The following is a 22,351-nucleotide window of genomic DNA, read 5'->3' on the forward strand; positions in this document are numbered from 1 at the left end:
GGACGCACATTGGATCAGTGAGTTGGAAATCAAGCGTCTGTAACATGTCAAAACAGAAAGTTTTATACATTTGAAGTTTTTGCGTGATTTATAGGTAATTTAGTAATATATTTGCCGGATCAGCAAGGATTATGTACAAGAATTTTGTTAGTAAGGAAATTAATAGTACTTTAAACCATAATGCAACCCGAATAATAAATGAACATTAGTTGTCACATATTTTCGCGGCATTTGTGACTCATTTCTTTTTTTATTTTCCTTAGTTCAGAGGTGCATTGTTATTGTTAAATTCTAGTGTTGATACAAAAAAAAAGTATATAGGTCGATCATTTTGAAATAATTTTACAGGCTTAAACTTCATTCAGACACGGACCTATAAAGCATGGATTGGCAACTGCCCCATATCGGTGAAACGATAAGAAATAATAATTTACCCACAATCCTTAGCGCACGCTCGGCAAATATCGAAAAAATCCGCCGAATCTCCGATCAGTGATTAACGGCGATCTTCGGTTATTTCCGCCAACTCTGCTAATAATGCCTTGTTCGTTATAGATTAAATTATAATTAATAACTGTGATTATAATCAGATTCCATTAGACTATTATCAACTCAAATAAAAGTACCACGCATTTAAGTCAATATTAATTAATGTTTTCCTACATGTATATATTCGGCCGATGTCGGACGTTTCGAAAATGACCACACGGTAAGATCTCGGAATGAAATCCCGCTGCACGCGTGAGTTTGAGATTATCGCATTAACACAGATGAGAGTTGCCAATCCATGGTTTATAGGTCCATGATTCAGATAAAAGTTGTGATGCATACTAAGTACTTGTTGTTGTTTATCAAATTACGGCGTTGTCGTCGCCTATGGTCTTGATGTACTTTATTAAATATTTTTCCTGATGTCGTCTATGTGCATTATTTTATGTTCTTATATGCTTGTTACTTCCATTTAGCCCGCTAGCAACCCCAATGTAATAGCTGTATGAAGTATGCAATGTCTGTTAAGTATCTGAAGTGTTCTTTCTTCCAGTCCGCTTCTAGTTTTGTCATACTTTTTACAGTAGAATATGAAGTGGTCTACATTTTCCCCCCAAAAAAGGGCTGGTCCAAAAAGGCCCAATTCTTATAGCTGTCTTTTGATACATGTTGTTCTCTTAAACATTTAGCAGCGGAATATTGGTGATAGATTTTTAGCATAAATTTATGTGTTTATATATTTATCATTATAATTAATTCAGAAATTAGCATTATACATCACATTGGGTTACAACTTACAGCATCACTTAAACAACTTTTTTTATTAGTTATCAGTGTACATGTCATGTGGAAGGTATAACACAATAAAACCATTTTTGATTATATTATTAAAGATGTAACACATGAATAATATCAATTTGTCTATCAGACTTTTTGTCTATATCATATGATATATAGAACAAAATTAGCCGTGAAACATCAAAGACAGAACATAATCAGTATCATCTAATTAAACACGCTAATTCTATCAATCTCAAACCCACTCCAACACAATAAAGGTGTTTTCTTTGATTTCAAGGTGGGCTGTTCTGGACCAGGCCTTATAGGACTAGGCCCTTTTTTGATGCGACACCATTTTTAAAGCAACTGGATCTGCTTGAATGCAAAATGGCAGCAATATGCTGATAGTTGCCCCTACATTGTATATTGTTCGACAATTTCCAATCATCCCTAACTAGGCAATGGGTGTACTAAGGCAATCTAAAATAAAACAAGCACTTTGTGGATATTTAGATTGTTTGTTTTTTTCTAACTTCAGGGTATGCCAATAACATTTAATAAGTATTTATGTACTGGGTCTGTAAGTTTTAAGCGGCCAGGATTCAATAAAAATGTTGACTTAGTCTGGGCTGTTTTTCCATATAATACTATATCAGTTATCATAAAATTTTATGTAGCTTCACATTCAGCATAAATTTCATGAATCTTCCTGAAGCATTTTTTTTATTTACATGTACATTAAAAATGATGCATAACTTTCAGGCAAATCTAAGATGACAGAGGGTCTTCACACAGTCGATGGTGTGCCTGTAGGCATCGGAGACAGATTAGAATGTGATGGTTGTCTTGCAACGATCCGATTCATAGGGGAAGTTCCACCTACTAAAGGCAAGAAATGTCATTAGGGTTTAAGCCAGGTTATAAAAAGGACTAGTGCTGCAGAATAGGGATTGGGTGGTCTGGGAGGAAAGAGCACTCTTTATTGGGATGTGAAGAACTTTACCATAATGAATTTGATAGGGAATGTGTTTAATTGAAGGAATGTTAGGTGTCAAACTTATATGGTGATAAGGTTTAAAAACAACCTTGAAATATTTGGCAGTTGGCATCTAAAATTACTATGATTCAAACTATTTCTTAAGTTTTCCATCAAAATGAATAATGGTCAAGTTTTTGTTTTTACAACCTGGCTACATAAAAAATAAAAGGCTCATTCATAATACAGAGCTTTATTTTAACTGGTATGTGAATGGAATCTTAATGAAGAAGGTATGAATCATATTGACTAATATTATAATCACTGTCACGCTATCATTCATACCATATCCCCTGGTGGGGGGAAAAACCCCCGGAATTCCGAACCATCCCCTGTTCCCACCGGAGATCCATATCCCCTGGAATTAAAAAAAAAAAAAGAAGTATTTTTTTTAGAAACTTAGTTCAAGGTGTTAGAGTGTGTTTGTGTATTAATTCTTATATCGAATATGTATATGTTGCGCTTAATTTCGCGTAAAAATCCGCTGGTGTAATATCAAAATCTCCTGGATTTCTAACCAAAATCCCCTGGGAAGCCTCTCAGAAATATGGCATGTATACGCTTTTTAGCCCTTTATAGCGTTGTGGTAGAGTGTCCACAAGCAGAGCAAGAGGTCATGGGTTCTCTACAAGATGCACAAATGAAATCTCTACAAAATGCACAATGCTGCGTGCTATATACAAAAGGCTATGAAAATATTGACATTGGCATTCTTGTACTGCTCACCAAAAAGTGTACACTACAACAAATAACTTGTTTACTGAAGACATGACATTATGATTACTGTTTTCATCAAATAGTTTCTTTAAAAATTGTTATTGACGATTATTTGTTTTCGATATTAATTAAACATGTTGCAAACTTATTTATTTAAATGTGGTCTTATGAAATGGCATATTGTACTTTTCATTAACTATGCAATAAAAGAAATAAGAAGTGGCACGTTTCTGCGCGTGACTCATCTGGCAATAGATGGGGTTTTCCAGAATGGCTAAAGCTAATTCCACTGGAAAAAAATCATTTAAAGGCAAATAAAATCATGCTTACCGGAAATCTTATTAATTATCCTGTTTGACAGGTGTATGGCTAGGCGTGGAATGGGATGATCCTGAGCGAGGAAAACACAATGGCACACACGAAGGCCATACTTTCTTCACTACCAGGTATTGAGAATTGTTTATATTGGAGTTAATTGTGTATGCTGAAATATGCTTGTCTGTTTATCATATTCCATATTTTATTTATATTTAACCAACAACACACGGATTCATGAACTCATGAAATATTGAATAGATTTCTACAAAATAATATCATGTGATTTCTATATCGGACATCGAGGAAATTCATAGTTGACAGTGTCTATGTATATTTTGAATGACCCTTATATGTGTATGTAAGTCACAAAAACTTATACATCATACATGTATGTGTTAATGTACATATTTTCAGACACCCAAAGTCTGGCTCATTTATTAGACCAAAGAAGGCAAACTTTGGTGTATCCTTCATGTCGGCTGTTTGCGACAGGTATGGAAGAATAGAGGATGAAAATGCTGGTGTGATTACAGATGATTTGTACGTGGTCGGGGGAAAAAATCAGCAGACTGTGGTTGAAATGGTCGGAGCGAGGAAAGTGAATGACCTTCAGGGGTATAGCTGATTTAACTACCATTACCTAATTTATATCCTTATTTCATTTTGCGTTGAAAAAGCTACATCATTTAACTGTACATGAAAGGCATGCGTTTATTTTATTATTTATTCTCATAGATTATTTACATTTTTATTTACCATTTGCCTTAAAAGCATACTGAAATATATACGGCTGAAAATCATATGAAATTGAATCCTTCACTGACTTTTCAAGAATTGATAATCATTGGATTTTATTATATGCATTCCGGTGATTTATGGAGATTTATAAGTGAAATAAAAATGTTTTTTCACTGTTTCAAATAATGAAATAACCTTTTGATGTTTTTCACTGTTTTGAAATTTTATCCGTCTCTCATTTGTCAGCTTCCATAGGGCAGAAACACAATTTCAACTATGTCATTTCCATAAGGATGCTGAGTCGCTTACAATTTGTTGCATTTTTCTGAAAAACTACTATTTAATGTCATTTTATATCCTTTTAAGGCATAGTAAAAAGATATAGTAAAAAGATTTTTTTTTTATTTCAGTGAAAGATCGGAATAAATTTCACCCTCTGATCACCAAAAGTATATATTTCATTCATGGCTATGATTCTTGTAAAATATGTTTTGGAGATTACTCTTACACTAAAACAAACAATTATAATGCATTAATGTTCTCATATATTTTCCAGCAAACTTGATGAACTGAAAGAAGTGGCTCTAAGAGGGATGCTGGTTTATGGAACTCTGGCTTCAGATGACATTTCTGTCCTCGTGCCTTCCATTGTTGACCTTGACATTTCACAAAACCTGCTATCGTCATGGCAACAGATTTCAGAAATTACAAAACAATTAAGAAAGTTGAAGTCATTAAATGTTAGGTGAGTTCAGCAGGTATTTCTGGGTTGAATTGTTTAAAATATTGTTATTTTATATTATGGTACTGGGTTTTGACCCCGGGGTTTTTATTTGACAGTGCTATTGGAGTGAAATCAAAATCTACAAAGATCCATGAGAGTTGATTATGACATTTCGGATCAATACACTGTACTAATAACCCTTTTATTATTTACCAGTTAATCACTTAAAAGACACATACTTTTATAAGAAATGTCATTTTAATGACGCACTATTTAGTTTTATGCCAACATTTAACATTCTGCAATGACTGACTTCAGTTGTATTTTGAAATATGTGTTTTGTGTGGATTTATGATGGGTATATAATGAAAACTATGATTTATTTACTTTATCTTTCCTTGAATTTTCTACTTTCCTGCAAGAAGAATTTCTTCAAGTTTTTTGTTCTTCTTACAGTGGCAATGTTCTGGAGATCCCAGACAGACCTGGGGATCTGTTAGAGAACTTCTCCCACATTACTGCCGTCTTCCTCAACAGAATGGGATATGACTGGGCTGAAGTAATTCCTTTCAACACAGTTGTACATGATAATCACAAATAGATGTACCTTTGGCTGTATTGGAATTGCGCCCTCAATGTCATGTAACATCATGTCAAGTCTTGTCAGAAAAGTGATTTTGTAGCTGCAAAATTATTTAACCTCATGAAACATTATTGAAATGTTTGACAGCATTGGCAGTAGTGCTGCTATGATTTCTTTGACATTTCACAAGGTCTTGCAAGAGTTATGATCCTTGACTTAGTAAAAAAAGTTCCAAAAATCTTGTGTCATGTGTAACTCTAAAAGTATTGCATCTACACATACTATATAAAGCACATGATCATGTTTGTAATTCAAAAGCAGGACATTTAACCAGTCCTGTAGCCAGGCGGTGTCTATGGGTATTTATTTTTAGCTCACCTGTCACGTAGTGACAAGGTGAGCTTTTGTGATCACTCTTCGTCCGTCGTCCGTCCGTCCGTCCGTCCGTTCACAATTGCTTGTGAACACAATAGAGGTCACAATTTTGACCTAATCTTTATGAAACTTGGTCAGACTGATCATCTGTATAAAATCTAGGTCAAGTTCGATATTGGGTCATCTGGGGTCAAAAACTAGGTCACTAGGTCAATTAGTAGAAAAACCTTGTGAACACAATAGAGGTCACAATTTTAGCCTAATCTCAATGCAACTTGGTCAGAATGGTCATCTCTATAAAATCTAGGTCAAGTTCGATATTGGGTCATCCGCGGTCAATAATTAGGTCACTAGGTCAATTAGTAGAAAAACCTTGTGAACACAATAGAGGTCACAATTTTAGCCTAATCTCAATGCAACTTGGTCAGAATGATCATCTCTATAAAATGTAGGTCAAGTTCGATATTGGGTCATCCGCGGTCAACAACTAGGTCACTAGGTCAATTAGTACAAAAACCTTGTGAACACAATAGAGGTCACAATTTTAGCCTAATCTCAATGCAACTTGGTCAGAATAATCATCTCTATAAAATCTAGGTCAAGTTCGATATTGGGTCATCCGCAGTCAATAACTAGGTCACTAGGTCAATTATTAGAAAAACCTTGTGAACACAACAGAGGTCACAATTTTGACCTAATCTTTATGAAACTTGGTCAGACTGATCATCTCTATGAAATCTAGGTCAAGTTCGATATTGGGTCATCTGGGGTCAAAAACTAGGTCAGTAGGTCAATTAGTAGAAATACCTTGTGAACACATTAGAGGTCACAATTTTAGCCTAATCTCAATGCAACTTGGTCAGAATGATCATCTCTATAAAATCTAGGTCAAGTTCGATATTGGGTCATCCGCGGTTAATAACTAGGTCACTAGGTCAATTAGTAGAAAAACCTTGTGAACACAATAGAGGTCACAATTTTAGCCTAATCTCAATGCAAATTGGTCAGAATGATCATCGCTGTAAAATGTAGGTCAAGTTTGATATTGGGTCATTCACGGTCAATAACTAGGTCACTAGGTCAATTAGTACAAAAACCTTGTGAACACAATAGAGGTCACAATTTTAGCCTAATCTCAATGCAACTTGGTCAGAATGATCATCGCTATAAAATCTAGGTCAAGTTCGATATTGGGTCATCCGCGGTCAATAACTAGGTCACTAGGTTAATTAGTACAAAAACCTTGTGAACACAATAGAGGTCACAATTTTAGGCTAATCTTAATGCAACTTGGTCAGAATGATCATCTCTATAAAATCTGGGTCAAGTTCGATATTGGGTCATACGCAGTCAATAACTAGGTCACTAGGTCAATTATTAGAAAAACCTTGTGAACAAAATAGAGGTCACAATTTTAGCCTTATCTTAATGAAACTTGGTCAGAATGATCATCTTAACATAAGCTAGGTCAAGTTCCATATTGGGTCAACCCAGGTCAAAAACTAGGTCACTAGGTCAATTAGTAGAAAAACCTTGTGAACACAATAGAGGTCACAATTTTAGCCTAATCTCAATGCAACTTGGTCAGAATGATCATCTCTATAAAATGTAGGTCAAGTTCGATATTGGGTCATCCGCGGTCAACAACTGGGTCACTAGATCAATTAGTACAAAAACCTTGTGAACACATTAGAGGTCACAATTTTAGCCTAATCTCAATGCAAGTTGGTCAGAATAATCATCTCTATAAAATCTAGGTCAAGTTCGATATTGGGTCATCCGCAGTCAATAACTAGGTCACTAGGTCAATTATTAGAAAAACCTTGTGAACACAACAGAGGTCACAATTTTGACCTAATCTTTATGAAACTTGGTCAGACTGATCATCTCTATGAAATCTAGGTCAAGTTCGATATTGGGTCATCTGGGGTCAAAAACTAGGTCAGTAGGTCAATTAGTAGAAATACCTTGTGAACACATTAGAGGTCACAATTTTAGCCTAATCTCAATGCAACTTGGTCAGAATGATCATCTCTATAAAATTTAGGTCAAGTTCGATATTGGGTCATCCGCGGTCAATAACTAGGTCACTAGGTCAATTAGTAGAAAAACCTTGTGAACACAATAGAGGTCACAATTTTAGCCTAATCTCAATGCAACTTGGTCAGAATGATCATCGCTATAAAATGTAGGTCAAGTTTGATATTGGGTCATTCACGGTCAATAACTAGGTCACTAGGTCAATTAGTACAAAAACCTTGTGAACACAATAGAGGTCACAATTTTAGCCTAATCTCAATGCAACTTGGTCAGAATGATCATCTCTATAAAATCTATGTCAAGTTCGATATTGGGTCATCTGCGGTCAATAACTAGGTCACTAGGTCAATTAGTACAAAAACCTTGTGAACACAATAGAGGTCACAATTTTAGGCTAATCTTAATGCAACTTGGTCAAAATGATCATCTCTATAAAATCTGGGTCAAGTTCGATATTGGGTCATACGCAGTCAATAACTAGGTCACTAGGTCAATTATTAGAAAAACCTTGTGAACAAAATAGAGGTCACAATTTTAGCCTTATCTTAATGAAACTTGGTCAGAATGATCATCTTAACATAAGCTAGGTCAAGTTCCATATTGGGTCAACCCAGGTCAAAAACTAGGTCACTAGGTCAATTAGTAGAAAAACCTTGTGAACACAATAGAGGTCACAATTTTAGGCTTAACTCAATTCAACTTGGTCAGAATGATCATCTCTAGAAAAATATAGGTCAAGTTCGATATTGGGTCATTCGCGGTCAATAACTAGGTCACTAGGTCAATTAGTATAAAAACCTTGTGAACACAATAGAGGTCACAACTTAAGCCTAGTCTAAATGTAACTTGAACAGAATGATCATCTGTATAAAATCTAGGTCAAGTTCGATATTGGGTCATTTACCGTCAATAACTAGGTCAATAGGTCAATTAGTAGAAAAACCTTGTGAACACAATAGAGGTCACAATTTTAGCCTAATGTTAATGCAACTTGGTCAGAATGATCATCTCTATAAAATCTGGGTCATGTTCGATATTGGGTCATCTGCAGTCAATAACTAGGTCACTAGGTCAGATATTAGAAAAACCTTATGAACACAATAGAGGTCACAATTTTAGCCTAATCTTTATGAAACTTGGTCAGACTGATCATCTTTATAAAATCTAGGCCAAGTTCCACATTGGGTCATCCGCGGTCAATAACTAGGTCACTAGGTCAGATAGTAAAAAAACCTTGTGAACACAATAGAGGTCACAATTTTAGCCTAATCTTAATGAAACTTGGTCAGAATGATCATCTTAACATAAGCTAGGTCAAGTTCCATATTGGGTCAACCCAGGTCAAAAACTAGGTCACTAGGTAAATTAGTAGAAAAACCTTGTGAACACAATAGAGGTCACAATTTTAGGCTTACCTCAATTCAACTTGGTCAGAATGATCATCTCTAGAACAATATAGGTCAAGTTCGATATTGGGTCATTCGCGGTCAATAACTAGGTCACTAGGTCAATTAGTAGAAAAACCTTGTGAACACAACAGAGGTCACAACTTAAGCCTAATCTTAATGTTATTTGGTCAGAATGATCATCTCTATAAAATCTAGGTCAAGTTCACAGGTGAGCGATACAGGGCCATCATGGCCCTCTTGTTGTTTATGGTAGCTCTGTTTACGTTTGTGTTCATGGTGTTTGTTCTGTCTTATATTTTCTTAGCTTGTCTTTTTCTCGAAGACAGAGAGTTGACGTATTGACATAGTTTTGGTGTTGTTGTTGTCAGCAGAGGTTTGTGCAAATATTTGAACCGTGCCTTGGCCATAGGTAAAAACGTTCAATAAATTTAAAATGAAACTTGGTACACATGTTGCCAGAGACAGTCATCGCCTGTCTGTATAGCAAGGCCCATAACTCTGTCAGGAATAGCTCATAGCTTCTATTAAAAACTTAGTGAACATTTGTGTTTGCTCAGCGTGCTATTGGGCTGATTGTTCAAAACACAATTAAAGTGTGACAAAAATACTGGTTTAGTGGGAAGTAAACTCAGACTGGAAATGAGGACATAAACTGAGGGATATTTTAACCTTTAAGCCTTTTCTTGAAAATCATTACTAATGGGTGAACTTTAAAGACAATATTTGAGCATATATCAACATTTGTTGTAGGGTTCCAGTATCTTAGTTTAAAAATCTGAATGGTATACAATTCTTCATTTCGTTAAAAAAGGTGATCTTTACAAAACATGAGCAAATCCCTTAAAACTATCCAGGTGACACTGAGGGTGTGAAACGGGGCAACAGGTGGTATAGATGAATTAAAAGGAGTTTAAATAACATGCTATTTTATATGTCTCTTCCATTGAAATAATTGGCAAAAATATAAAAACCTTATCCTTAAAATTCATTACCACCTTCTATTTCATCAAGGTGCTCAAGTGTAGTGAGATGTTCCCGCGCCTGGAGCAGCTACATGTGTGTTTCAACGGTATCAGCACCCTTTCTGTGCTGAATGGTCACCTACAGAATGTCCAACTGGTCAACCTGGAGTCCAACACTCTCCAGGATTGGGAGCAGCTGTTGTATCTCGGACATCTGCCTCAGTGAGTCGATTTTATTGATTTAAAAGCTTTCGTTGGGAAAAGATCATTTTAAAAAAATCCTTCAAGGGCCTACTCACATTTTATATGATAAGAATAAGAACTGTGATAATAATTTTATGGAGCCATTCACAATAATGTTAAAGATCAATGCATTATCTAAATATTAATTGAAATGACATTGTTTGTCGCTAAGCAGTATGTAAATAAAAGACTGAAAATACTTGCCAGATAGATTTATTGCAGTTTTAATTCAATGTTTTTAATTTTAAATGTAATCGAAAGTGAATTACAATTTTGCAATCTTTCAGTGATATTTTTATCCATATAATATTTCCATATTCTTCTCCTGCTCATAAATCCTTTAAAATGAATCCAATTCAGATATATTATCCCACACTTTTTAGCTTGGCACTTAAATAGGATGTTTTTTTCTACATGGAATGACATCTTATTCTTGGCACCGTTTTAATGTAGATGGTAAGGCTTAATATCGAAACTAGGCATAACTCCATTTTTGGTGTAAGCTGTTTTTCAATAAAACAGATTTTATTGCATAGATTCTGCCTGTTACTTTACAGTTGGACCCAAGCGCTCTTAATTAAGCAGCATGAGGTTTATAATTAAGATATCTTATTTGAAAGGAGCCCAGTAAAATAAGCCAATTTAACTCAGACAATTGTCATGTTTAGACTTGTAGTCTTGAAATATTTGTCTGCTAAGCAGTAACACACAACTTATTTTCAGCAGGCCATTAAAATAATGGTGATTGGTATTTATTAAGGCCGGCTGACACTAGAATAAGTAAAGAAGGAACAAAACTATGCAAATTACAACAGTTATTATTATTATATAGGGTCACAAGGACTTCAAAATGCACATATTTGTCATTCAGATTCTTTAAAGTGTTCCTTTTTTAAGAAATAAACAGTACAGAATTATGTCTCCCCCTCTCTGGGGGAGACATATTGTTTTTGCCCTGTCCGTCAGTCCGGTAGTCCGTCAGTCCGTCCGTACGTCACACTTCGTTTCCGATCGATAACTGGAAAACCGCATGACCTAGGATCACCAAACTTGGTAGGGAGGTTGGTCGTGAGGTGTAGAGGATCCCTATTGTTTTTGGGGTCACTAGGTCAAAGGTCAAGGTTGCGGCGACCCCCAATATAAAAAACATTTCTGCTCAAAATCTTGAGAACGGTTTGACCTAGGTTCACCAAACTTGGTAGGGAGGTTGGTCATGAGGTGTAGAAGATCCCTATTGTTTTTGGGGTCACTAGGTCAAAGGTCAAGGTCGCGGCGACCCCCAATGTAAAAAACATTTCCGCTCAATATCTTGAGAATGGTTTGACCTAGGTTCACCAAACTTGGTAGAGAGGTTGATCATGAGGTTTAGAAAACTCCTATATTTTGGGGGGTCACAAGGTCAAAGGTCAACGTCGCTGTGACCTCTAATGTAAAAAAATATTTCCGTGCAATATCAGGAGAATGCTTTGATCTAGGTTCACCAAACTTTGAAGTGAGGTTGGTCATGATGTCTAGATGATCCCAATTGTTTTGGGGGTAACAAGGTCAAGGTCGTGGTGACCTTCCATGTAAAAATCATTTGCGTGTAATATCTTTCACATATGTTTACCAAAAATTGTAGAGATGTTACTCGGGTGTACAAGACCCGCATTGTTTTTGAGGTCACTATGTCAGAGGTGAAGGTCACAGACACCTGAACATAAGAAAAGGTTTCCGATCAATAAGTGGAGTTCCTATTGCCTTTGAGTCTTGAACTTTTGCATGCTGGTAGGTCTTCTTGGGCAGATGATCCGTATTGATTTTGGGGTCACTGGGTCCAAAAAGAGAGTGATGATGAAAAACGGTTTCCAATCAATAACTTAAGTTCTGCTTTACCTGGAGTCTCCAAACTTTGCATGCTTGTAAGGGTCATGCAGTAGTTGGGGTCACTGGGTCAAAGGTCAAGTCCACAAGGGCTTGAAGATGAAAACCGTTTCCGATCAATAACTGGCGTCTCATTTCAACTTTCGTGCATTTTGTTTATTTTGTTTTTTGTCCATAAAAGACCTGCCGTTTTTTCCCTGAGAAACAGCAGCACTTGAAGGCCTTTGCATTTTTATGGTAAGTGTCTGTTTACTAAGCCTTCGGGGGAGACATGCGCTTTTCTCAAAAGCCCATTCTAGTTTAGTGTAAAACTTTCTTAACATGCTTCTGGGACATGGCCCCAGTGTTTTGATGTGTTTATTTTCTGTACTCGTTAATTTTCAGCTTACATACCTTGATAGTATCTGACAACAAGATACCGCGAGTGTTCTTTGATAGCAATGGATCTTTTTCGACAGAACTCTTCCCGAAACTTAGATGTCTGACAATCAACAATAACCTTGTCAATGAGGTAATAAACAATAATCTTGCTAATGAGGTAATTAACATTAATCTTGCTAATGAGGTAATTAACAATAATCTTGCTAATGTGGTAATTAACATTAATCTTGCTAATGAGGTAATTAATAACAAGTTTGTTAATGAGGTTAACAACAATAACCCTGTCAAAGATGTTGTTTAAATAACCCTGACAATGAGTTAAATAATGTTGTCAATAGGTTATCAACAAATGCCCTGTCAATGAGGTCATTAACAATTACCCTGTCAATTAGGTTATCAACAAGAACCCTGAAAATGAGGTTAATAAAAATAACCATGTTAATTAGGGTAAACAAGAATTATCCTGTCAATGAGGTAAGCAACAATTGCCCTGTTAATGAGGTAATAAACAATATCCATGTCATGAGGTTATCAACAATAGCCCTGTTAATGAGGTTATCAACAATAGCCCTGTCAATGAGGTTATCAACAATAACACTGTCAATGAGGTTATCAACAATAACCCTGTCGATGAGGTAATCAAGAATAACCCTGTCAATGAGGTAATGAAAAAACACACTGTCAATGAGGTTATTTATATTACCTTGTTAATAGATAATCAACAATTGACCTGTTAATGAGGTAATCAACAATGTCCCTGTCAATGAGCTAATTAAAATTACCTTGTTAATCTGATATTTTAAATAACCTTCTTAGTTCAATTCAATTCAATTCAATAGTTTATTAGCACAAACATTCAATTTCATCGCCTTTACTTCTGGCGATAACATTTATTTACATACATGAGAAGAGCATGATGTTATAATACACAGATTAATAATACTATTAGGATATTGATAATTCACGTAAAAAAGTAATCATTAACGTGAAAGTGCTTGAACATTGGCGTACCTTAATCCTTTACAGAACAATATCTATAAATTGACCACCCTCGCTAATGCGGTCAGGCATGTTTTGACAGTAACGGGTATGTTAGTGATGAAAAGTGATCGTTGTAAGGCCACTGTTCAGAGCATAATTATTATTTGTTTTAGTTCACTGATCAGACTTAAGAAGAAAAAAGAATAAAAACAACAACAAAAAACAACAACAAAAACCATTGTTTCAAAGCAAGCAATAATAGCAATATAAGAAAAATAAAAAAAATAAAAAAAAATAAACATTTATTGGTTTAGTGAGTCAACGACAATTAACTTGTCAATGAGGTAATCAACAATAATATATCATTGTGTGCCTACTTGAGCATAAACTCAGTTTAATTATTTCGCAGACAATGGCTATAAAGGGCAATAAATCTAAAGCCCTTCACGATATTTATTTTAAACTTGGTACACATGTTGCCAGCGACAAACAATCATTGGCGTTCACTCTGCAGCACTTTTATTTTTGGAACTTGTTATCATGTCCAACCCTTTTTTTAGTGGGAAAGCATAAATGAGTTAAACAAGTTGGCCAGTCTAGAAGACCTCAGAATCAAGTCCAACCCCTTGATGGAATCAGCCACAGAACAAACTGTTCGGCAGCTTCTCATCGCTAAGCTGAAACATCTTAAAATGTGCAATAGGACGGAGGTTAGTTTTCATAAATTTATTAGTCTTCTTTTGACCATGTGGTAATGCTATATTTGTTTGTAAATACAAAAAAAGTATTGCATTGTGTTGAAATGACCACCTGGTAATGCCATATTTTTTATATATACAAAACAGTTTTGCATTGTGTTGAAATGACCACCTGGTAATGCCATATTTGTTTGTAAATACAAGAAAGTATTGCATTCTGCTCTACTGACCACGTGGTAATGCCATATTTGTTTGTTAATACAAACAAATATTAAATTGTGTTGAAATGACCACATAATGATGCCATGTTTGTTTGTTAAATTAAACAGTTATTTCATTTACCTTTATATGTTACTCATTGCTTTGACATGTTGGTACCATGTTTGAGAGTGCTTCAAGTTTTTGCATCTATGCAACTCCCATATCAGAATAGTAACTTATAAACGGAGCTTAACGGTTCAATAACAGGTGAATAAATTACAAAGAAATAACTTATATCAAACGGTATTGATTGAATGTTTTTTTTTACTACATGCATCAGAAGGGAGACTAAGAAAAAGTATTCATGCTTACCAATACTTCACAATTCTGTAAATGTGTACTTTGATCGCTAGTACAACATGGATTTAGTGGCCACCTGTCTTAAGCAGCCACTTTGACCTTTTCCAAAGGGTGGCCTTTTAATACAGGTTTTACTGTAGAATTAATTCTTGATGTCTCATACTTTCAAACATTGATAACCATGATTACTTTGTGATTATCTGTCTCCTTTCTATTATGTTGTGGGTTTTTAACTTAATTGTATTATCAATATAAATATTGGTTAAACCAACATGCATCAACTATCAGCATGATTGATTGACGTGAACCTCTCGTGTATAGTTTCAATAAGTCAGGTTGAGCCTTTCTTAACTCTGTGTGTGCCTTATTGTAATTCTTTTGTTAGTTTCTTCTCATTTACGCTAATTTGGCACAAATTCCAAGCAAAATGATGTAATTGTCTCAAAAAGTGTAAAGAATTTTTTTCGCTTTTCAAGATTTTATCATTTTTCTATGTTTACATTATGTAAGCTTTACATACATTGAAGTTTTCATAAAAAGAGAAAAAATAAAATCAATGAAAACGAATGCATGTGTTTTAATGGAAGTGTGGATAATAAATAAACAATGTACTCATTGTTATAACAAATTGAAAGAAAATTGCATTTATTTGACTACACATACAACATTTGTTTACTCAATGCTGATGATTGTATTCTTGTTACAGGTTGCGAATGATGAGAGAAAGGGAGCCGAGATAGATTACCTGAAGCGGTTTGGCCCGGAGTGGGTAAAATCTGGGGGCCATCAGGACCTTAATGTTAGCAAGCCCTCCCAGGAGTTTGTAAAGCAGCACCCACGCTACGCTGATCTTGTCAGTAGTAAGTATCTAAGAAATTGAGATGAAAATTAAAATACAGAGAAGCTGTTGGACTAAAAGTCATATGTGAACCCTGAATCATTTTACATGAATAGGTTGACTGCCCCGAACACAAAACATTCTCGTTGTAAGTCTGAAGATGAAATTTCCAAACAAACCTACTCATACCTGAATGACTTAGATCTGAATTGTTCACGACTCCATGCCACAATTTCTCCTACACTCTGAAGTCATTTATAACATGATCAAGCTAAGCTCACTATTTTCATTTTGGTATAAACTGGTATAATTTCTCCTTTTAAAGAGTTTTAAGGCAAAAATAGGAGATTATATTCAGATTTTCACTATAAACTTTTGTTTTGAAAAAAATGGTTTCAGAAAGAAACTAAGCTAAATAAAAATAATTTTTATAGAAATTTGGCCTTGAAGATTGTCTAGATGTTGCTTAACACAGGCATCCAGATGATGTAAGACTCAAAAAGAACATCACATGTACACATACATGTGTAGTTTCATAACCTCTTTTTTGTTGTAGACTCCAAACTATGTACATGAGCTGTTATAAGTAGCCTTGCCTTTTGCATATAGAATGATTAAATTCAATTTATATTTAAACTGGAACATGTTTCAATGTATTTTTGTTGCATAAAATTATCAAACTTTTGAAATAATTGATTGTTCATATACCATTGGCAATGGCTGTTTTGAAGTAACAGTCACATGATCTTAGGGGTCTACAGATTTGAAAAAGATCAGGGTGCTGCAGAAGAGGGACAGGTCACTCAGGTTGAAAAGGGCACATTGTATCAAGCTGTGATGAACTTGAACAATATGGATTTGTCAGCTAATGTTAGGGATTGTGTTTAATTGAAGTAATAAATTTCAACTGCCAGATATGAAAAATTTATATTTTTTTATCAAACAAAATATTGTTAATCTTAAGCATTTAATACTACGAAGGCAGCAGGGTACACATTCTGGTGTCTATGAGGGCAGAAGGGTGCTATCAAAAATCAGTAGGGTGCAGCACCCTTCAATAAGTCTTTAGCTAAAACCCTAGCAGAAGGGTGCAACCAAAAGAACAGGTTGCAAAACTTTGCAGCTACTCTTTAGCAAAATCTGTATGTTTTTGACCTTTGACCTATTATTTATCATCTTTATATTTATATTCCAACATTTGTATTATAAATAACAACATAATCTACTTTTGAAACATACATTTTTTTTATTATACGCCCGAAGGGTCGTATTATGTTATTGCCTCCATCGTCTGTCTGTCTGTCCGTCTGTCCGTCCGTTAGCAATTCCGTGTCCGGGCCATAACTTGGTAACTAATAAAGCGATTTTCAAATAACTTTATACAAATCATCAATACATTAAAAGGATGTGTCGCGCGCAATTTCCAGGTCCATACCTCAAAGACTAGAATCACCATGGGGGTGCGTTAGCAAATCCGTGTCCGGGCCACAACTTGGTCACTAATAAAGTCATTTTCAAATAACTTTATACAAAGCATCATTACATTAAAAGGATGTGTCGCGCGCAATTTCCAGTTATTCTATGTTGTAAAAAAATACTGTTGAATAACGGTTTTTATTAGCACTGCTAACTTAAGTATCATTAAAGTTTCAATATTGGAAGTTTAAGCCTTTGTTGTAAACACTTCACACCTAGTAAGCAGTATACTAGCATAACCTAAATGTTTATTAAAGACATCAAGCCGAATCTTCTTCGGGCGTATAATGCTCCGTTTCGCGGTGCTCTTGTTTGTGTTTTAATACAGTTGATATGCATATCTATAAATAGAAACTAGTTTTTTAATTGGTGTTTTAAAATGTAAATTTATTGTAAGAGTATAAAATGTATATTTCTTGTAATGAACAGTTTGGGGAGCTCCTGAGGATTCAGAAATGAAACAGCAGTCAGAAACACTAAAGAGCAGTCTTATAGGTGAGTACTTCAACACTGAAGAGCAGTCTTATAGGTGAGTACTTCAACACTAAAGAGCAATCTTATAGGTGAGTACTTCAACACTAAAGAGCAATCTTATAGGTGAGTACTTCCAACACTAAAGAGCAATCTTATAGGTGAGTACTTCAACACTGAAGAGCAATCTTATAGGTGAGTACTTCCAACACTGAAGGGCAGTCTTATAGGGGAGTGCTTGAGCCTGTGCTGAGACCAGATGACAGCAGTTAAACCTGCGGTACTATTTTCAATGTTCATTTTTTGTGTTGTCTGCAAAGCATGGCTGACATTTATGGTTTAGATAGAATTCACATAAATAAATCTAGAATTGCCCTTACAAAATTTCGAGTTTCCTCACATGACCTATTAATCGAAACGGGAAGACATCATAACATCCCAAGAACAGATAGAATATGTACCTTTTGTAATATGAATACCATCGAAAATGAATATCATTTTCTTTTAGTATGTCCAAAATATCACAATCTACGAAAACAATTCTTTAAACATACTTTTGCCATTGGCCAACAAAACAAAAAATTATTACCCTTGTGTCCTCAGACAGCGGAAAAACTATGCACTGTGTTAGTAAATATCTATATCATGCATTTTTGTTACGATCAGAACCTAATTATGTTGAGAATTGATATGATATATAGTATACTTCTCTATTGACTATGTCTTTGCTCTTCATGATGATTTGTTTCATATGATTTATTTCATATGTTTTGCATTTTGGCTATAGATGATATGTCATTTAATGCTGAATAAATATTATGTTATGTTATGTTATGTTCTGTTTGCTTTATACAGTGGCAGTGTCTGGGTCACATATTAGTTTTTGAATACTTTTTCCACCATATGGTGTACTGTCTTCAAACATGGGATATACATTGATCATCGACAGTAGATTACATCTGTTGATTTTGGGATAAATGGGTTTAAGGTGAAGGTCATGGCGACCTTGACCAGAAAAGTCATTGGCGCTCTTGACAAGAACTCATCGGGCTTCTGGAATTCTAGTTTTACAATGAAGGATAGCTAAAGCATTTACTGTAAGCTTCAAGGATGGCTGGCGTATTAAATAGTGTTATGTAGCTATGATGTAATTGTCTGCCTCCCATCCATGTAGTCTGCCAAAAGGGTTGCCTTCAATGACGATTACAGACAAGGGAATACAAATTATTCAAATTTTTAGACTCACAAATTCAGTTAATATGATATCATCCCTACTTGGTCAAAATATAGCAGCTCACATGGAGTTTGTAGCTTTTATTCAATAGGAAGTACAAGTATATTAGATTTTACGAGCTTAATTGGTTCTGACTATTGACAAACAAACCATTCACTTACTTTAATAGGGCAAATGTTTCTGACTACTCAAAACAAATGGCATACATTTGAAACACAGAGAATTTTTTATTTAAGAAATAATGATAAATGAAAAGTTTTAATTTCTGATAATTCTCTTAAATTAATTGTATTAAAACTATGATAAATAGAATTCCTATTAACTTTTCTCTGATAAATTTAAATAGCAAAATGAATGAACATGTACAATGAACCAACATCAAAAAATTTTCTCATAAGAAGATTGGAATCAGTTGACTGCCTACCAAACTTTTGACCAGTCATAAAGCAAAAACTATTGTTTATATAGGAAGTTGTGTAAATCTATTCAATATTAACACTGTTTCAGGTGTAAAGATCATCTGCCCTGACCTGGCGGACAGTAAAGTGCTGGAGAAGAAGCTCCCTTTGACCATGACTGTGGGGAAACTGAAGGCCTTAATCTTCAGGGTGTTCAAGATTGACTCTGATATCAAACTTTTCTACAAAAGTCTCAAGGTATTAATATTATTATTGGCTTTATTGATATATTAATTATTTTCCTGGGGATCAAGGCATTGTGAACACTTTGCAGGCATTATTACTTTGCACACAGAATTTTCCAAACAAATAAAAATAGAAATTAGAATATAACCATGACTGTGAGCCGATTGTTCAGAACTTTGTTAAAGTGAACAACGTCTTTAACTGCATCATTGTCTCCGCTGTACTATATTTAGATAAGTGAACGGATAATAGAATGTTTTTTTAAGTGTGTAATTAAACGATGTCGTTAATCACGCTGTGTACTTTAACAAAGCTAGGTACTATTTTAGGAATATTTTATAAATACAATGAACATGTTTTTTTTCTATCTAATATAAAAAAGAAAACACACTTTCTTTGATATGAAGTTTTATTTTAAATACAATGTCAGGCATTAGTTCAGTTGATGCAAACAGTCGCTCACAATAGCTAACGGGTATGTGCTACTGTATAAATACAAAACAAAACAGTTTGCATATGTAAGTGACTGTTAGCCCTAAGTGAATGCAGGGCTGGGCTTATATTCACTACTTACATGTGTTTAAGTCTCATACTCTGTAAAGTGACTTTTTAAAAGTTTCAAGTTGATATACTTGTTTCTTTTTATAAAAGGTGTGTTTTTATTAGAAAACATGCGTTTTAATCATATTTAGTTTTCTTTACCATTATTGCTTTATGAATATCAAGATCTGCTGTTTAGTGTGTCAGCTTAGACTCAAGACTTAAGTGAAAACAGACATGTATTATGTTTATCAATCATTTGACTACATGAAGGTTTAAGATGAAGTTTGTATTTATTTGACTCGTATTGTTTGTGTTTTATTTAATCTCGAATACTGTTGAGGGCATTTAGTATTTAAAATTATTGATTTTTCAATTTATGCTTATACCATTATTTGATGGTCAAACTCATGGAAACGATACTAGTCCAGTAGGTTCCACTCAAATATTTGGTTAATGTGTATTTTTGAATGCTCAACATATTTGTTTTTGCTTTCAGAATGCTGACCAGAATTTGGAGTACGAGCTGGACAATGACCAGAGCTTCCTATCATTCTTTGCTATTGAACAAGGCGACACTATTATTGTCAAATTATGAGCGACCCTCATTTGACTTGAACTCCTTTACACATTTAGACAGTGTTTTAAGCTTCCTAATATGTATGTTGTTGATCAAGGGGATACTCATTGTCAAGTTAAAACAGACCTCTGAAATGACAGCTGAAGGTTGCTGAGTTTATAATGATCTGCCCATGTTTATTTGCTGCATTCATGATTGCTTGTCCCCATCAGATAAGGTGTATTTTTATGCCAAAAGGAACACAAATTGGTGAATGCTTTTATCAGTCACATTGAAATTTTCCTGAGATAACTATAGTTATCTGTTAATCTGTTCAATCTCCAAAGAGTTATATCTATGTTAATAGCTGCCTATACTTGAGAACGCGGCTATATCCACATGATTCTGACAAAAAAAAATCAACCAAAGTTGCAGTATGCTTACTTGACTACATGATCCTTAAAATATCCATTTTCCAGTACTAAATAAAGCACATCAGAACGCACAGAATGCACCAGATTTCCACCATTGTTTTCAAAATTTTCCCAGGGGGCATGCCTCTGGACCTTATTACACAATTATGACCCCACATGAAAAGAGGGCCCCTGATATATGGCATTGAACAAGGAAACAAACCACCAAAGTTTTCAATATTGTCTTAAAGGCCTAGTTTAAGCCTTCTATAAGTGACCCCCCAAAACCTGTATTTGTACACAAGCTGTGTTAATTGATCTTATTGCCTAATTGTCTTATCAGATCACAAATCTTGAGTATTCTGCTGTGCAGTTGTGGAAGTTTTATTATAAAAATGGTCCCTAAATGGCCCTGAGCCAATAAACGTATACACAGGAAATTGGCCCCTACTGTGACACCAGTACAATTTGCAGGAGATGCACAGCAGGGGGTTATCTAGCCAAACATTCCTTAAACTAGGCCTTTAAAACTGTGATCAACTTGTAGTGCCTAAGACTTCTTTATGTGTTTATTTATTGTTTGTTATTAGACTTGTCAAGCATTGTAAATGCATTGTAAATGATTACAACTGCTTAATGAATTAATCTCATGTTCATTTAACAATATTCTTCTGACATTCATACTCGGCATGATCATACACAATTACATTGTACACTGTATTGCTATGATGAAATACGTGTGGCTGTTATATGGTGATATGGATACATAATGTACAATTTAAAACATGCTGAATAATTACAAATAAAATTAAATAACCTTGGGCGGTTATTCACTAGCGTATTGAGTCTGATCTTCAAAAAGCGCCCTGTCATATCACTTCATTAAAATAACTACTCTGAATATGGCACTGATAAATATCGTGCTTTAAACATTAACTGAATTTACTGTTTATTATACAGAACATAAAACTCCTTTTCGCCAAGATAACAATGCATCCACATGTAATGGAACTATATATTTATTATTTGTGGCTTTTAAAAAAAATGAAATGTGCCTTACTAAATTTTTAGCCAAAATTGTTATTTATGGCATTGCTTTCTCAAAGAATATCATGAGACGAAAACATTTTGGTGTTAATTACTTGGTTTAGTTCAAGAATAAATTGTAGTGTGTATGCCCATGTTCCTGCAGAATGGGTTGCCGGACAGATCGTGATTTAATCATTTTAAACGCCTCGGAATATAACGCGATCGTTAACATTCCTTGAAGTCATTAAT

The 22,351-nt window shown here is 34.7% G+C and overlaps 1 protein-coding gene across 2 annotated transcripts; it reads left to right on the plus strand.

Moving 5' to 3' along the window:
• Nucleotides 1-23: 23 nt before the first annotated feature.
• LOC128208994 (tubulin-specific chaperone E-like) lies at nucleotides 24-21,910 on the plus strand. 2 transcript variants are annotated; one of them, XM_052912781.1, is made up of 13 exons: nucleotides 24-94; nucleotides 2,032-2,157; nucleotides 3,384-3,468; nucleotides 3,755-3,955; nucleotides 4,635-4,823; nucleotides 5,259-5,361; nucleotides 10,221-10,393; nucleotides 12,662-12,788; nucleotides 14,200-14,349; nucleotides 15,605-15,758; nucleotides 17,642-17,707; nucleotides 19,425-19,573; nucleotides 20,601-21,910. In XM_052912781.1, the coding sequence occupies exons 2-13, from the start codon at nucleotides 2,043-2,045 to the stop codon at nucleotides 20,697-20,699; spliced, it is 1,611 nt and encodes a 536-aa protein (XP_052768741.1). In that variant the 5' UTR covers nucleotides 24-94; nucleotides 2,032-2,042; the 3' UTR covers nucleotides 20,700-21,910. The 2 variants fall into 2 exon arrangements, with proteins under 2 accessions (XP_052768741.1, XP_052768740.1); XM_052912780.1 differs by having other exon boundaries at nucleotides 31-150.
• Nucleotides 21,911-22,351: the final 441 nt, after the last annotated feature.

Source organism: Mya arenaria, chromosome 11, assembly GCF_026914265.1.
Source record: "Mya arenaria isolate MELC-2E11 chromosome 11, ASM2691426v1".
NCBI classification, from domain to species: Eukaryota; Metazoa; Mollusca; class Bivalvia; order Myida; family Myidae; genus Mya; species Mya arenaria.

Bases quoted from the DNA above. Each gene is read 5' to 3' on its own strand.
- LOC128208994 (XM_052912780.1), top strand. The intron at 2,158-3,383 runs GCAAGAAATGTC...CCTGTTTGACAG, and splicing joins GGAAGTTCCACCTACTAAAG to GTGTATGGCTAGGCGTGGAA. The intron at 3,469-3,754 runs GTATTGAGAATT...ACATATTTTCAG, and splicing joins CATACTTTCTTCACTACCAG to ACACCCAAAGTCTGGCTCAT.